Raw genomic sequence first — 17,658 nt, forward strand, 5'->3', positions numbered from 1 at the left:
TTGGTGGTGGTAAGAGAGGCGTCAGCTATCCTGGTGGTGTTATGAGACGCGTCAGCCATCCTGGTGGTGTTATGATAGGCGTCAGTAATCGTGGTGTTACGAAAGGTATCAGTCATCTTGGGGGTGTTGGGAACGGTATCAGCCATTATGATGGTGTTGTGAGCGGTGTCAGCAATCCTGGTGGTGTTGAGCGGTGTCAGCCATATTGGTGGTGCTTAAAGAAAACTTACCCGTCTTTGTGGTGTTTACAGCACCAGCAGCAGTGGCCATCATTGTAGTGTCAGCGTCCTGGTGGTGGTGGTAGGACAGCGTTATTAGTCCTGGTGGTGGTAGGACAGCGTTATTAGTCCTGGTGGTGGTAGGGCAGCGTTAGCCGCCCTGGTGGTGGTAGCCGTCCTGGTGGTGATAGGGTAGCGTTAGCCGTCCTGATGGTGTTAGGGCAGCGTTAGTCGTCCTAGCGGTGTTTGGTCAGCGTTAGCCATCCTGGTAGTGTTAGGGCAGCGTTAGCCGTCCTGGTGGTGGTAGGGCAGCGGATATCCGTCATGGTAGTGTTAGGGCAGCGTTAGCCGTCCTGTTGGTGGTGTCAGCTTCTGGAAAACACCAAGGAAGACTCACTGGAAATTTCTACATGGCTGCCTAAGGAACTTTTTTTTTCGGGAGAGGAGGGGAAGAGAGGTGCTACCTCCTCCTAACTACTACCATCTACATCTTCTCCCTTCTCCCCTTCCGCTTCCTTTCTTTTCCCTATAACTTTTCCCCTCTCTTCGTTCCATCTCTCTCCATTTCTCCTTTTCTCTCACCCATGCGTTTATTACCCTTCTAAAAGAGTAATAAGTAACCTGGCTCCTTTAATCTTCGCGCGAGGAAGTCGAGCCATGAGCCATGACGGCTGGGCTGACATTGTATTGTGAGGGAGGGTGAGTGGTGGAGGGAGGGTGAGGGAGGGTGGGAGGGTGAGGGAAGGAGGGTGGGTAAGGGATTGTGAAGGACGTAATGGCAATGTGAGGTAGACTGAGGAAGGCTCAGGGGGGTTAGGGAGTGAGAGGGTTGGTGAGTAAGTGTGTGTGTGTGTGTGTGTGTGTGTGTGTGTGTGTGTGTGTGTGTGTGTGTGTGTGTGTGTGCGTGTGTGTGTGCGTGTGTGTGTGCGTGTGTGATGGAGTGAGGATGTGTGAGGGGTATGGTGGGTCCTTGACACTACCCTGCCCATCACCCTGAACACCTGTCCAACAGCTACATCTCAACTATCACATTTCACTTGCTTCCTCGTGGGATCTAGGACTGTGGTTCGTACGTTGGACTGCGTGCGGCCAGCAGTAACAGCCTGGTTGATCAGGCCCTGATCCACCAGGAGGCCTGGTCGTGGACCGGGCCGCGGGGGCGTTGATCCCCGGAATAACCTCCAGGTATGACGCCACTCAGAAGACCCATTTGGCACCGGCGCCACTCTTCCTTAGACCTAGAAAACCAGGCATTTCTGGCATCCTCTCCCCACTATACTGCCACTAACATCTTTTTCATACCTGACACGAGATTACCATGAGTCTACCCCTTGAGTTTGTTTAATGACACACCGGCTGGGACAAGACAAATAGATTTCTCATCTCTTTCATAGGATATCTGCTAAAAATTTATGTCCGGAGACGAGGTTGCGCTCTCCTGCTACACACATTCCATACTTCCTTTCTACTTATCACGAAAAGCAAATTATTTACAAAAAGATACGTACGGTTCAGGACATTTATTAGAGGAAACGTCTCGCCACGACTGAAAAAGCTACTCGTGGCGAAACGTTTCCTGTAATGTCGTGAGCTGTACATAAGTGTCTTTTTCCACATGTTGTCGGTACCGCCAAACCATTTTTTTTCACCAGTTATTTAGTTGTGAGACGATCCTTGCTGCCCGGTCTCGGTCTATAAGCTTCTCGGTCATCTAGGTTACAGGCTGTCACAGCGTGCAGCGTCCAACTAATGTCCAACTCATAACATCGTATAAGGAAAGGTGTATATTCCTTCTGGAAGACAGGGGTGTACAACGTTCATTGGGTTGAAAGTCAATCGAATAAACGGGGCTAATTAAGATCGCAATTTCCTTGTAAACTCGTAAGAATATTTGGATTCGTAAAACAGTCAATCAAGTCATGTTTTAGTATATTTCGGCAATGTAATTCTTTTTTAAAGGAAATATCTGCATCAGGGATTTCCTGTTGAAAGATCACATATCGGATTACCAGTGATTCTGACTTCCCTCAGTCATATTTTTACCTCTTCCAGAGAAATCGATTAAAATTACATTTGAATTCAAGTTAGAATTAAAATAGGATATTCTAACGTTAGAAATTTTGCAATATGAGTATACCGTGTTAATTAAATGTAATTCTTAAGTATTTTTTTATTTTTTATTTAATATTCTTTATTCTTTCAAGCTATCTATAGTGATCGTCTTCAGGCTTATATTAATATATTAACAACTCGCAGTAAATGTAAGCCAAGTGATACACACCTCGCAGTGTGTCATCTACGCCAGACCTCAATTAAGTTCATTCAGGTACATGTATACATAAATACATAAATTATCATACATAACAGCATATATGTAGATTACCTTGGATAACCCCAAAAAAGTCAGACAAAATGACTTATTTCCATTAGGATCCTTGTAATATCTTATTATGTACACCTTTAAAGTTAAACGAGCTAAATAACTCAACTGTGTAAAAAGCAGTTACAATAAAAGGAGATATACTAGGAATAATGTGAACTGATTTATTTACATTAACACTAAAGACAGGATCAGATCACAGGTACATGAGTTTTGTAGTAATAGGTACATGTATGTTAGCTTTTCGAGAAATCTCACTCCTCCTTTTCTGTAGCTTCAGTCATTAGGTACCCTTTAGCTCTCTTCCTGAACTGGCACATGCTAGGCCAGGCAGTCCGTTCTATACCTTTATTGCTGTATAATGAAAGGTGTTTCAGGTCTGACCACCTACTGTGCATACTACAAAGTTGTTCCCTTTCCCTCGTACTATACTTGTTTTAGTTCCCAACCTTGACAGATTTAGCAGCAAGATATTCTGGACTCTGCTTGTGAGGAATTTTATAAATATAATTTAACTTCAGTTGTTTTACTCTGTTATCAACATTCAGCATATCCAGTTGTAATTCATCCTGGCCTACATGTTTTCTTTGATCCAGGTCCAGGATGAATTTTATTCTGGATGATTTGTAGTCTTTCATTTTTTTTTGTTAAGGCAGAGTACCATGAAGAGCAAGAGTAATTTATATGGCATTGTAATTCCTGTCATTAGATACAGGGCATTTTGAGGTTGTCTTTATTACGTGGGCACTTGTGTTTAAGATTAATAAAGGAAGTAATATGATAATTATACAAGAAAATAGCACGTTCTCTAAACATATGCTGCTATATATGATAATCTATGTAACTGTATTTGTGTATACCTGAATAAACTTGCTTGCTTTCTTTCTTACTTATAACCTTTAGAAGAATTACGTAGGAGTTCTTACTAGAGGAGTTACACCTAATCAGTTTTCATTTTCTTTGAGGGCTACAACAGGATTCGTTTTCTTTTTCAGGATCCGGAGGGACACGATAGAATTTGCTTCAAAAAGGTGGCGGTAGTGGAGGACTTCTTTGATATTATCTACAACCTTCACGTGTGTAAGGATGGCAAGGAACAGAAGCATATGGGTCAAAAGAGGACGTATCGGGCAGTAAGTATCAAAATATACATTACATTTTTATAGTTTTCTCTGCTACATTTCCCAAAGCATATGCTTCTAGGAGGATCCATATAATTTATATTAATTCTTTTCATCCAAAGATATTGAAACAGCACCTATAAGTATATATCTGCCTACACATTTGCCTAGAAATATTATAGGTATAGATTTTCAATATATTCAAAGTCAGTCTTCGACACATTTTTTCCTTGCTAAGTACAAGTCGTTAAAAAAATCGTAGACACAACTACTGTAATACAAATCTTAGATACATATTACACTATAAATTCATATACTACAAATATGTCTTGCCCATTCGTAGTTTATATTATGATAAAATTTTAATTGAAATAAACAGCATTTTGTGGTTGCCATGGTCTAAATGACAGTTTACAAAACTTAAGAAAAAGAGCAAAGCTTTTCCGGGCACAGTCTACGCAGGGTTATTTTCCTATCATGCTTCATCAAAACCCAGGCATATCAAAGGTATACTACTTCACCCAGGATGCGATCCTCAACAGGTACCTATTTACTGTTAGGTGAACAGGGGCAGAGTTTCCAACGTTTCCATCCATGCCGAGGATGAAACCAAGGACACTTAGTTTGTGAGCAGGGTGCGTTGCGAACCGAGCCAGCAGGGTTGGAATTATTTTTACATGGAGATTACCATTTTGCATGGCATATCACACCCACGTAGCTCAGCGCTAGATATACAAGCGAACATAATTACAAGTAGTGTTGATTATCTGCGTAGATGTGTGCAGCATTCGAGGCATATTACACCACAGCGTCTTCAAGAAGGCGCTGGACAGGCACCTAAAGTCAGTACCTGACCAACCGGGCTGTGGTTCGTACCTCGGGTTGCACGCGGCCAACATTAACAGCCTGGTTGATCAGGCCCTGATCTGCCATGAGGCCTGAAATGGTTAGGCTATTCCAGTCTTTTATAAATGGATAAGATTTTAAAAATCCTAAAAGTCGTGATAATTTCAAAATTGCGATCATTTCCCGCTAGTAACGTGTTAGTTTGGGGTTCTCACTAGTTCAAAATTTCTGGCTACATTGTTTAGGCACAGGTTGTTCACGGTTTTGTAAATTTAATCTTAACTGGTTTACTCCTTCTACCTGGTAATCACTTGTAGTCTTTTAAATTTTGTATAGTGCTTCGTGATCTACATGTTTGCTAAAGCAACCATGTCTACCATAAACCGTACGATCTTACTTTGAATAATTTGTCCCATTACAAAGGCCGAACAAATTTGCAGTAACCCACAATTTGGAGAGGAAAAAGGCAGACGTTGTTTTCGTCAGTCCTGGACCATATCAAGTCTCCAGACGGACTGAAACGTCGTCTAAAGTTTCAACAAAGATTTTTTTTATTTGTGAACTTGTTTGTTTTTCAGACGTTCGTTTGAATAAAGTATAATGATGAGTAGTAGTCTGTCATTATGTAAGAGCCTGGCATAGGGTATTAGGTGCATTAGTAAGCAGATGTACTTTCCTGTTGAGGAACTTTATCCTCGCCTTCGTGTTTGTTATTACAGCGTTGTAGATAACTTACACTGATGAACAAGAATCAAAAGACATTCCCGTAAAAATATATATATTGCATTGACTTTGTTATAGACCCTAATCAAAACCCTCCTACGTGATGGAGTACATCTTGAAAACAATCTTACGTGATGAGTGTTAGGTAAACACAGTTCTTGCTCTTTATAAAATGTCAGGTCCGGATAACCGCGCAGTGCGGTCAAATAGATCAGGCTGTGATGGATATGTGGGCCAGCGGGCCGCCCATCAGCGACAGCCTGCTTGAATAGGCAATCAACAGAAAAGCCTGGCCACTGGCCGGGCTGCGAGGGTACAAAAGCAGTCCGAACAGGTCACGGATAGTATATCGTAGCATTTCGTAGGAATATTGGCTGCAAGAGCTGTCTTCCTCTCGCCAGGTATCTGAACGTTACGCCTTCGTTCCTCGTGAGGCGGTCACCAAGTTTCTGGTGTTGTGTACGGAGTGCCCACGACGCTCTGTGGGCGTGCACGTGGGACTGGGCGTGCCCCTGGGTGTGGCCAACCTCCCGGTGCCTCCGCCCACCATGCCCGTCCCCAACCTGCCACCGCCTCCGCCACCACCACCTCCATCGCCACATCATAACAGGTATGGGGAATTTAGTGTTAATGCCTTCAGCGGTGTGTACTCTCCTAGTTGTACTCGCCGACCTGCGCTCATTTAATTCTACTCGCCAGGTTATACTTTCTTAATCCTAGTTGTACTCACCTACTTGTATTCACGTAGATAAATTTGCAGGAGTCAAATCATAGTTCCTGGTCCCGCTTCTTTCTAAATTACACATCTTTACTGATTCTTGGCCTCCAGTGTTCTATCATACATTATTTTAAAACTGTGTATGGTATTTGCCTCAAGCACCTGTCCTGTTTTATTTACGCCGTTTATTGTCGAATTCTTGAAGATTTGTACACTTCAAAGGTGCCTTGATGCTGGGGAAAGGCTTTTGATTCAAGGAACTGGACCTCTCATTCCCTCATTTGGGCTAAACCTGGTTGTCTCCCATTCCCCAGGTGGTGTATGACCCCAGCTGGTTTAGTGCCCTCATAAATATAACTAGATGTTTCGGTCGCTGCTCGATCCGAGGAAGGAATAAGAACATAAGAAAGAAGGAACACTGCAGCAGGCCTACTGGCCCATGCGAGGCAGGTCTAATTCTCCTACCGCCTTAAGCCAATGCCTTAACCTAGTCAGGTCAGTCACATCCACTTAAGGGGGGAGCACGGCATCTGACCTAGTACCACAAGCTAGTCGAGTCCCCGGTGTACGTGTAACGCTGGAGGCTCGATCCTCCGACACTCCAGACGAGAGTATCATGACGCGGTTCAATGGAATGACCAATACCATAGACCAGCCTCTTCTGCCTGATGCATGGCAGAAACCGTTAAATATCAACGTTGCAGATATTAAGCCATACAGATGAGACATTTACAAGTTATCACATGGAAACAAATGCAAACCAACCACAGGGAGAGTTGAATGATAACCCTAGGCCTTTCATGTTGCGATCAACACATCATCAGGAGCTTGGAGAATTGCTGAAAAGAGGAGGATGTCCAAGTAAATACGATGACAGGGCAAGAACGTTTATAAATAAAAGGTCTAGAATAATTTTTAGTCTGGTCGGTTCTGTTGTGTGCTGACGAAAGATTAATTTATTACCGAGTCTCAGTAGTCGAGTTAAGGGAGAAATTGTCACATGTTTAGCCCAGAATCAATACAAACCTTTCTCTGTATAAGAAACACCGGCTTTAGAGGTTTAAAGCCGATTAGAAGTGATTCTCCAGTTATTTCATGAACCAATTTGTTTAATAAAATTGGTAAATTAAAATTAATACAAGAGAAAATCAGTGTGGCTTTTATTTTAAAAAAAACACACATCTGTAAAAAATAAAAAAGTTTAATGCCGACAAAATTATGCATTATATAATTATTGCACAGAATCAAACATTTCCAAGCTTATTAAGTATTTTAATAAAATAAACGAGAAAGGAAAATATATAATCCTTCTCATAATATTCATCAGTCGTTATAGAGTGAATCACAGGGGAAATCTCAAGCTGTTGGAAAAAATATAACATTTTTAAAATAAAAATGGTTAATTGGCACCTCCACACTTCAAAAGCAACACTGAGGTGTTTCTAAGTCAGATACACAAGTGTTGCAAGTTTGAAGCCACTCGGAAGAGTTGTTTTGTTTTTAAGTTATTGTACCAAAACCAAAATAGGAAACAGTGTATATAAAACTGACAGAGCACCTGCATATAAACAATGATTTTTTTTTTAATTTACCGTGGTTATATTTCACCAGCTTCTGAAATCTGGATCCATTTGGAAGATGATTTCTCAAGGTATATACGAAAACCATGGAGGAAGAACACTACTTGGATGTATAACCGACTCTGAAGTAAATATGCAAATGATATAATATAGCCGTGAAATGTAGAAACTCTACAAAAAACGCATTTTCAATTTCTCAGACTCCGTGGTGACTCCCTGGTCCCCTTGCCTTTGATGTATCCAGATCAAACATTTTTTTCACCTCTTTCCCTGTTGTGTGTATCGTGTCCAATACTTGTTGGTGCACCATTTTCCTCTGTCTCTCCAGTGTTGTGTCTGTTCCCACTGTGAGCACTTCTTCAGATCATTTGTTCAACTCCTCTGATTTCATTCTCAATTCTGACGAGTTCTTCTCCTTTCTTCAGTCTTATTACCTTGTGTGTGTGTGTGTGTGTGTGTGTGTATGTGTGTGTGCGCGTGTGCGCGCGCGCTCTCGTGTCAGTACGTCTAATTCCAATGTCCGGATTTAACGTGTACGTCTCTTTTTCTCTCTCACAGTCGTCACTCCGAAGATGCCACGACGAAGGAGGTGCCAAGATATTCGTCCCCCGTTCGCCTTCACCACCAGCAACATCATCTCCACCACCCCCAGCATCACCCTCATCAACAACAACAGCAGCAGCAGCTGCAGCACCACCATCACCATCTACAGCACCAGCAACACCACCACCATCACCTCCCGCCTTCACTCCAGCAGCAACACCAGCATCATCTTCAGCAGCAGCACCAACAACAACACCATCACCGCCACCAACAACAACAAACACATATAGAACACCAATCACAACTTGAAAAAGATAAACAAAAGCAAAATCAGCAGCAGCAACAACAAAAACAAAACCAGCACCAACAACAAAAACAGAATGGAACCCAAGAAAGGAAGGACAACCAGCAACAGCAGAAGAAAAAGGGAGAGGAGGAGGAGGAGGAGAAGGAAGATAAGGAAGTGAAGGAGAGGAAAGATAAGATGGAAGAGGAGAAAGCGGAAGAGGAAAAGGAACATCAGTACGACGAGCGAGTGAGTGCAGTCAGCCATGAGGTTGACTACAGATTCCCCTTCACCAATATCTACCTCAAACACTGCTCCTCCAGAACCACCAACTCCTCCAACACCATCGATTCCTTCTCCAACACCATCAATAACAACTACATCCACCACAACAACTTCAACCACATCGCGTGGAAGGTAAGATTATTATGGTTTCCTTTCTGTGAATTACCAATTTTAGATCACCTGTGTGTGTGTGTGTGTGTGTGTGTGTGTGTGTGTGTGTGTGTGTGTACTCACCTAGTTGTACTCACCTAGTTGAGGTTGCGGGGGTCGAGTCCGAGCTCCTGGCCCCGCCTCTTCAGTGATCGCTACTAGGTCACTCTCCCTGAGCCGTGAGCTTTATCATACCTCTGCTTAAAGCTATGTATGGATCCTGCCTCCACTACATCGCTTCCCAAACTATTCCACTTACTACTCTGTGGCTGAAGAAATACTTCCTAACATCCCTGTGATTCATCTGTGTCTTCAGCTTCCAACTGTGTCCCCTTGTTACTGTGTCCAATCTCTGGAACATCCTGTCTTTGTCCACCTTGTCAATTCCTCTCAGTATTTTGTATGTCGTTATCATGTCCTCCCTATCTCTCCTGTCCTCCAGTGTCGTCAGGTTGATTTCCCTTAACCTCTCCTCGTAGGACATACCTCTTAGCTCTGGGACTAGTCTTGTTGCAAACCTTTGCACTTTCTCTAGTTTCTTTACGTGCTTGGCTAGGTGTGGGTTCCAAACTGGTGCCGCATACTCCAATATGGGCCTAACGTACACGATGTACAGGGTCCTGAATGATTCCTTATTAAGATGTGTGTGTGTGTGTGTGTGTGTGTGTGTGTGTGTGTGTGTGTGTGTGTGTGTGTGTGTGTGCGTGTGTGTGTGTGCGTGTGTGTGTGTGTGTGTGTGTGTAAATACCTGGTTGTATTTTGCAGGGGTTGATTCATACCTCCTAGCCCCGCCTCCTAACCTGTTATCGACCGGTTAAACTGATTCCTGGTCACCAGTCAGCCATGTATAGTGTCAGCCTGAAGGTAGAAGACATATTGATACCAGCGTGGAATGATTCTCCCCATATTTGTGAAGTAGGAACATACATTATAAGCCTATCCTCTTAATAAGATGCATGATTTCACTGTTGTAAAAACAGTCAAATAAGCGACTGGTGAAGAGTCTTTAAACAGTGAAAATCTGACATAATTATATCTACTAGGCTCAGTGGCTGACTTTTCTGTACGCGCTACGAACCTTATCGTCTCCTTTATCTTTATATTATTTTCCGTTGTGGCATATTATAATTGATTATTTTATTTATGGAGAGAGGACAACCTACCCTAACATAAGGGAGAAATTTGTTACACACTACATGTAACGAATTTACGTAGTTGCTTGTGGAAGCTAAGATTATTGATGGTTGACACTACCATGTGGGGTTAGTCTTTCCTTACAGAAAGAGCCAAAAAGGCGCAATATCGTGACTGAAACAATATACAGATAACTCGCACATAGAAGTAACTTATGACGACGTTTCTGTCCAACCATTAACTAGTTAACTGATTTATGACGACGTTTCGACCCGACTTGGACCATTAACTAGTTAACTTGTGAACTGTTCTGTGTTAACTAGTTAGTGATCCTAGTCAATTAGTTAATGGTCCAAGTCTGTCCGAAACGTCGTCATAAATTATAGTTAACTAGTTAATGGTTGGACCGAAACGTCGTCATAATTTTTTTCTCCTATGTGCTAAATATTTGTGTACTTTACAGGTCCTAGAACGGAGACGTGTATTCATCCTGGAGGATGTCAGCAATGTTCGTTTTACACACATCTAGAGAGGACCATCTCATACACTGGAAGAAAACAGAAAAGATCTAAAACGAATCTAACATCGATAGGCACTACTGTATTGAAGAATCATCATTGCTAACATCAACAATACGTATATAACAGTTATATGGTGCTTGCTTCCACCATTTCTTCATGCAATGCGTTTAAATTACCACGCTGAGCCTTAAAAGCACTTTTCATATCAGGGAACGGCTGGGGCTTGAACCCGTGGCGAGGGAGTCGTAAAACTCACAGACCAGTGTGTTAACCACTGGACCACCTGGCTCCAAAAAGATTCCTTCAACTAGGTATATTTCTATATACCATAGGGAGGTTAGCATGGGCCCCACTGTGACCACAAACGCAAGTTTTTACTGGCTAGTCCCACACAAACGTGGCTGTAGAATTTATTTGCAATAGTGTTAACAAATACGATATTAACTCGAGTTCTTTTCAGTCCCCTCTCTGAGTCCCTATGACTCGTCCGAGTCCCACTGCATTCTCTCCTCATTAAAAAAAAAATTACCCACTCTAAGGAAACTTTGAATCCTGTGTGGTACGATCTTGTCTTCCTTGGTCATCTCGTGGGCGAAACATCACTAAATAAAGACTTAGGTGCACTAAATGCATTCACCAACTCTTCTAGTGTTATTAGACTGAGCTTAGGTTCTCATCATAGTTCATGCGCACACTGTTCAACTGCCTCCCAGCACACATAAGGGGGATTACCAACAGACCCTTGCAGTCTTCAAGCTGGCACTGGACAAGCACCTAAAGTCAGTTCCTGATCAGCCGGGCTGTGGCTCGTACGTTGGTTTGCGTGCAGCCAGCAGCAACAGCCTGGTTGATCAGGCGCTGATCCACCAGGAGGCCTGGTCACAGACCGGGCCGCGGGGGCGTTGACCCCCGAAACTCCAGGTAAACTTACGCAGAACATTTCGGGCAAATTAGGTCAGTTTTGTCCCAGGATGCCACCCACATCAGTCGACTAACACCCTGGTACCCATTTTACTGATGGGTGAACATAGACAACCGGTGTAAGGAGGAAACACGCCCACTCTTTCCACCCCTTCGCCGGGAATCGAACCCGGACCACTCACCGTGTGAAGCGAAATATCAATTCGTCTCCTATATATTGTTACTATTTGAGTTTATCGTAGGCTAATATTTATTACACTGTGTGTGTGTGTGTGTGTGTGTGTGTGTGTGTGTGTGTGTGTGTGTGTGAAAACTTGTATGCAAAATTACAATATTACAATTATTACGTTCGTAGGAAGACGCTAGATTCAGACGGGTCATTCAGCCTCTGGGAAAATGGAAGGCAATCACGTTGAATCCAAGCAAGGGGAGGCTTGGATCAAGAGCCAATCGCCGACGTCAAGGAGCCTCCCTAGTGGGATTAGCATTAGAGAGAGAGAAAAAAATAGCGTCTTGAACTTTATCTTAAAACACAAAATGACTTTCCGTGTGTGAGTAATCTACCGCACCTCGCATAACCTTTCCGTCTGGCATTTTATTTGGGGCACACGAAATCCAATTTCGTGGCAGCCAGGCCTGAGGTGGGTGTTACGAGATGCACCTCACACTCTCTGGCCACAAGGCTTTCATACCGACCAGACGAAACCTCTTGGAGATTGCTCTCATTTCGACGCCGCTGAAGTCCAGCTGATGGAAGCTGGAGGTCAAATGACTAAGAGCATATCTTTATGTATTTTACGGAATGGTTGAAAAGTAGGGAAGCGGCAACTATGCTCTCCTGTACAGGACTTGGAGGTTCTGCCGCTATTGGCCGCCAGTATGGCTGTGGCGACCGTGGGAGCTACGCACTGCTCCGCTCTGCCCTCTAGTTTAACTGTCTGTTAAACAACCTCTCTTAATGGATGTTTAAGTGACTGCCTTGAATTGTTGCCGAGGATGAGTAAGTGGAAGAAGGTGTGGAGGGGAAGATAGAAGTTCCTTACACATGGCTACAAGGAAAAAATTCTTTTAAATTCGGTATGGCTAAATAGTTTCTTCCCAACGAGTTCTGAGTGCAACGAAAATGGCTCATAAACGAAAGCCTTCAAACGTTATCAAGGTGAGCTGTGCTGCTGCATGTATGACGTAAACACTCAGATGTCTGCCACGTCTTTTAGATGTCTGTGAGGGGGAGAAATAGTTTTTTTTTTTTTTACTCGGAGAGGTGAATATATGAATAGAATATGTTGTATATATGAAGGTACCCTTGACCTGGGTTAAACCTGGTTATATCATAGTGGTGGGTTCCTCTCACACCTGTCATACCTGACGTCATGCATGGCTTCCGTGTCACGTCTGGCACTCACTCTCCTCTCTCCCATTCCCCTCTCTCTTCCCCACTCTCTCTTCCTCTCTTTTCCCTGAGGCAGTGACTTACACTGCTACTGAGTTGGAGTCACATGGTTTCATCAAGCCAGTTAGACCTGGCTCCGGGCGTTGCCTGGCTCCAGGTTTATCCTGCCTGCTCGTCCACGTGAGGGGGCCAGACGCCGCCTCTTACGATGGGGGAATACAAGAGGAAGAGAGTAGGGCGACAAGAATGATGGAGGGAGGTTGGGTGGGAGAGCAGACCGCCCATACCACGCCCACACACTCCCTGCCGTGGCGGAAGCTGCACCTGTAGTCTGAGCAGTGACGGTGTTGTGGTGGTGGTCTGCTATACCAGACCTCCGTACAAATCTTCATTTATTCTTTTTTACCCATGTCTCCACATCTCTACACGTCTTCTCTATTCTTTCTCTTTGCTTTCTTGTTTGTTAGATGTGCGGTGGCAGCAGCTCTGTTTCTGAGTGTCCTCTGTTGTGTCAACTCCCACAACCATCACTTCACAGCCTTACGCTTCATCCAAATTCTCTCTCTCTCTCTCTCTCTCTCTCTCTCTCTCTCTCTCTCTCTCTCTCTCTCTCTCTCTCGCTCTCTCTCTCTCTCTCTCTCTCTCTCTCTCTCTCTCTCTTTTTCCTCTGACTCCTTTATATAATATATGTTGCCCCTCTCCAATCTGTGATGGGGATATCTTCATAAAAATTCCATTCTTCTGTGTATGGAATAGGCTGTTCTGAGAGATAATAATCGTCAAGTGATAGTAACTCCAGTTCTGCTTGAAGGAAACCTTTGAAGCTGCAGTATCTGACGAGCCTTTAATGAAGCCTTATCAAAATGATGTATGCAACACCATCCGGTGCGATGGAATATAACAGGGAAACATAACTAGCTTTAGTGCCCATTATGTAACTATCATATAGAATAGGCAGCACACAACTAATGCATCCATTTTTTTTTTTTGCTATTTAAAAATCTTCAGCGCCACCAGTGGCTGTCTGGCGTAGTGTTCTCACTCATCAACATTAATACCATACGTTACTTGTTTTGTTTATCCACCCAGTAGCCTGATTAGGGAAAAAAAAAACATTGTAACCCCCCTCTCTCAATTACATCTTAGAGAATAATGGACAAGTATACAGCTGCAGGTCAAAACTTCAACCCAGTTCATTTTAAGTACAGACGCTGCTAGGCTTGGAGCAGATCACTGTCAACATTTTCTAGTGTGGCTATTAGCTTGCTCTAGCTTGAGATTTAGCTAATATAGCCGTCTAATATATAATCCTAGCTTTATTAATGACCTCGCGACTTTTCGACTATTCCTCTCATAATTTTCTGGTTGTAAATGGAATCATAGTTGCCTTATACTTGTATTTTAAAGTCCCTATGTCGTACTTGATTCTTGATTAACCTTGATGTTGTAGGGCTCTTGATCTTGAGAATTAGAGCCCTGCGCTTTATTTCAAACCTGAGCGCCTCCCGTTCTTTCTTCACAGGCGCTCTATAACCCTTACGGGTTTCTTCCCCATGAATATTATATTACTCTATGGTATTATACAAAGGTGAAAAATGTAATTTTATGTTCATACACGAGTTTTGTACGTAACAATAAGCAAGCAATGAGGGGAGGAATGAGAGGGGAGAGACAGCAGTGAGGGGGGAGTTCGTAGCAGTGAAGGGTAGCAATGAGGAAGGAGTTCGTAGCGAGTTCGTAGCAGTGAGGGGGGGAAAAGTAGCAGCTGTGAGGAGAGACAGCAGTGAGGGGGGAGTTAGCAGCAATAAGGGGAAGCAACAGAAATAAGGGGAAAGCAGCAAAAATGAGGAGGCAGCAGCAATGAAGGGTGCGGGTAACAGTTAGGTGAAGGGGACAGCAATGAGGGGAAGGGGGCAGTAATGAGGGGAAGGGGGCAGTAATGAGGGGAAGGGGGCAGTAATGAGGGGAAGGGGGCAGTAATGAGGGGAAGGGGGCAGTAATGAGGGGAAGGGGGCAGTAATGAGGGGAAGGGGGCAGCAATGAGGGGAAGGGGGCAGCAGTGAAGGGTAAGACAGACGTTGTTTAGTAACTATTCACTGGACAGGTTCCGTGTCTTAATGAAACCATGGTTGCTTATGATGGTGCTTCATGGTATCTATGGTGCTTGTGATGGTGCTTAATGGTGTCTATGGTGCTTGTGATGGTGCTTCATGGTGTTCGAATGATTGCTTGCATTCTGGACTAGGTTTAATGCCTGCCTACTGCACGTGGGTCATTAAGCTGCATTTAACCTATTCACTGTCAAGATTAGCCTTAATCCTTAAAATAGGGATTAAACCGCGCGCGCGCGCGCGTATGTGTGTGTGTGTGTGTGTGTGTGTGTGTGTGTGTGTGTGTGTGTGTGTGTGTGTGTGTGTGTGTGTGAGTGAGTGAGTGAGACATTGTGGGGAAGCTGGAAAGCGGCAAGTCAAAAATCAAGCCAGCAGCTCTATAACTGTTCTAGGAGGCTCACCAATAATAATCTACGTGCCACATTCTGCATCTTTGGAAGCCTATCATAGCCACCAACTAAAACTCGACGCAAGTTTGAGATCTCATCTCATCCCAAGAACGCAACGGAATAAATGGAGTAACTATACTAAACCGAAATAACTGGGATGACTATAATAAACCGGAGTAGCTGGAACAACTATATAAATAAGCACTCGCAACTTTTTCGGGGCTTCCTCATTGTTTGATGGTAGAGCTTCTTGCTTGGTGCTTTGACCTGTCACTTTCCAGACCCCTGGCAACCCTCAAACAAGTTATTAGTTCAGTTTTTCTTTTCCTATACCATCTTTTTATTTAAGATTTAAGAAAATAGCATTCTGAGAAAAGCAGTTTGCTGCATATTGTAGCTACAATAATTTTCCTGCAGCTTAAAGGTCGTCTAATCAATACTCTAATAAATGTCCTGAGCTGTACATAAGTGTCTTTTTCCACAGTACTCAGGTCATGGACCGGGCCTGGGGGGGGGCGTTGACCCCCGGAACACCCTCTAGGTATTGTTCTACGTATTGGTTAACATCTGTGTTATAATTTTCTGCAGCTATCGTGTAGTCTGGCATGGATTTTTTTTTTTGTCAGCTACTGGTATCTGGAAAACATTATCCTTCACTAACCCCTACAAGACTTCTATCCCATCACCACCCTTCCACTACTATAACCCTCCACAACCACTACTGTAACCACTCCACCACCACAGGCATATACACTTGTCTGAGCCCAAACACTTGTTGAGTGGTTGCTGTAATAAAATAAGTCTTGGTAGCGTCGCAGTCTTGGAAAGTCTTGTTGGGGATCTAGACAAAGTCTTCAACAGTCTTAAGACACCACTCTGTCCTCGTTGCTCTGGGTACTTCAGTGGACGTAGGACCGAGCCTCCACTATTGAGGTGAATGACCCACAGGGGTTTAGGCCTTCATAAAGTGGTGGCGTCAATGATGGCCCATCCCACCCTCGTGGTTCCCAGGACCACCCAAAGCTGTATCAGGAGTCCCGGTGGCCGTAGGTGGGTGTAACGACCTATGTCAGTAGCCCTGCAGCTTACACCCACCTGATGGTGTGGGTGTAACTACACACGCCCACACAGCCGTCGATATAGCGTAGGAGGGGCGGGCGAGGCTGTGACCCAGCACACTAGTGGTCACCCTGGTCACATTTAGCTGTAATCCAGCACACTAAAGGCTACACTGTACTGTGGTCACCAGGCTGCAACCACTTTTTTTTTTCCTCGTAGATGTAATGTGTAGTTATGTGTGTTTGTAATAAGTGCCTTAATTTTATATCTTTTCGCTCATGTATTTTCGAGTAATTTTTTCAAGCTAATTATTATTATTATTATTATTATTATTATTATTATTATTATTATTATTATTATCATCATCAAAACTAAAAGCTAATCCTGCATGGGTAACACACTGCTGTTTTTCAAGCTAAGGTTTTTTGTATGTTAGCTTCGAGATGATCCTCGCCTTGTGTCTGTGTGTACACCACGTCTTGAGAGTACAATCTCTCTCTCTCTCTCTCTCTCTCTCTCTCTCTCTCTCTCTCTCTCTCTCTCTCTCTCTCCCATCCTGCAGATATCATCAGAGGGGCTGACGTGCGTGAGATGTCAGAGTATTGCGTGTGTTGTGATCAAGTATGGTGCAGCGTCACCATAATTACACTGACCGCCTTGCCCTGGTGGCTCTCAGGTGTGATTTCGTCTTTGTATCTATCCACCGATTTGTACCCACCGATTTGTTCCCAATGATTTGTTCTTGCAGGGGTCGAGTTAATTGCTCGTGGCTCTGTCCCTTCAGGTGTATTGGTTATAGTGGATATTTTACCCTGACCCAAAATTCCCGGAGCGTTTTTTCTGTATGCAGAAAATTGATGGATAAGACCTGCATAATACCCTTAGGCAAATCCAAATATTCAAGATGGCTGCTCGAAAATACAAATGGATGTAACTTTTGTTCTTAGAGTTCTGACCTCGATGCTAAAATATGTGTTTTCAAAGGTAAAGAATTCAGTTGTGATAAGAAAGCTTTGATATGACTATTCAAAAGTTATTTATTCAAATTGGTTGCTAAAATGGCCACTTTAAATGGCCATAACTCTTGCTTTAGGACAGCCAGAATGATAATGTTGATATAAAAATATGTTTTAACAGGTAAAAAATTTAGTTATGGAATGAAAGGATCGATAGAACCATTCAGTGATTATTTTCGTGGGGGATATGATGTTATTTAAAAAAGTGATGACAGCACTGTGTACAGTCCATCAGTCTTGATCTGAACACATCGACCCCAGGCT

General features: G+C 43.4%; 1 protein-coding gene across 5 annotated transcripts in view; it reads left to right on the forward strand.

Annotated features, from left to right (window-relative positions):
• LOC128693217 (nucleolar protein 4) overlaps positions 1–17,658 on the forward strand; it is a 244,205-nt gene that overhangs the window by 182,937 nt on the left and 43,610 nt on the right. For all 5 annotated transcript variants that reach the window (XM_053782719.2, XM_053782722.2, XM_070089311.1 and 2 more), the window contains 3 exons: positions 3,594–3,731; positions 5,690–5,898; positions 8,145–8,832. In XM_053782719.2, coding sequence (XP_053638694.1) covers positions 3,594–3,731; positions 5,690–5,898; positions 8,145–8,832 — 1,035 coding nt within the window. The remainder of the gene's footprint in view (positions 1–3,593; positions 3,732–5,689; positions 5,899–8,144; positions 8,833–17,658) is intronic.

Source organism: Cherax quadricarinatus, chromosome 28, assembly GCF_038502225.1.
Source record: "Cherax quadricarinatus isolate ZL_2023a chromosome 28, ASM3850222v1, whole genome shotgun sequence".
NCBI classification, from domain to species: Eukaryota; Metazoa; Arthropoda; class Malacostraca; order Decapoda; family Parastacidae; genus Cherax; species Cherax quadricarinatus.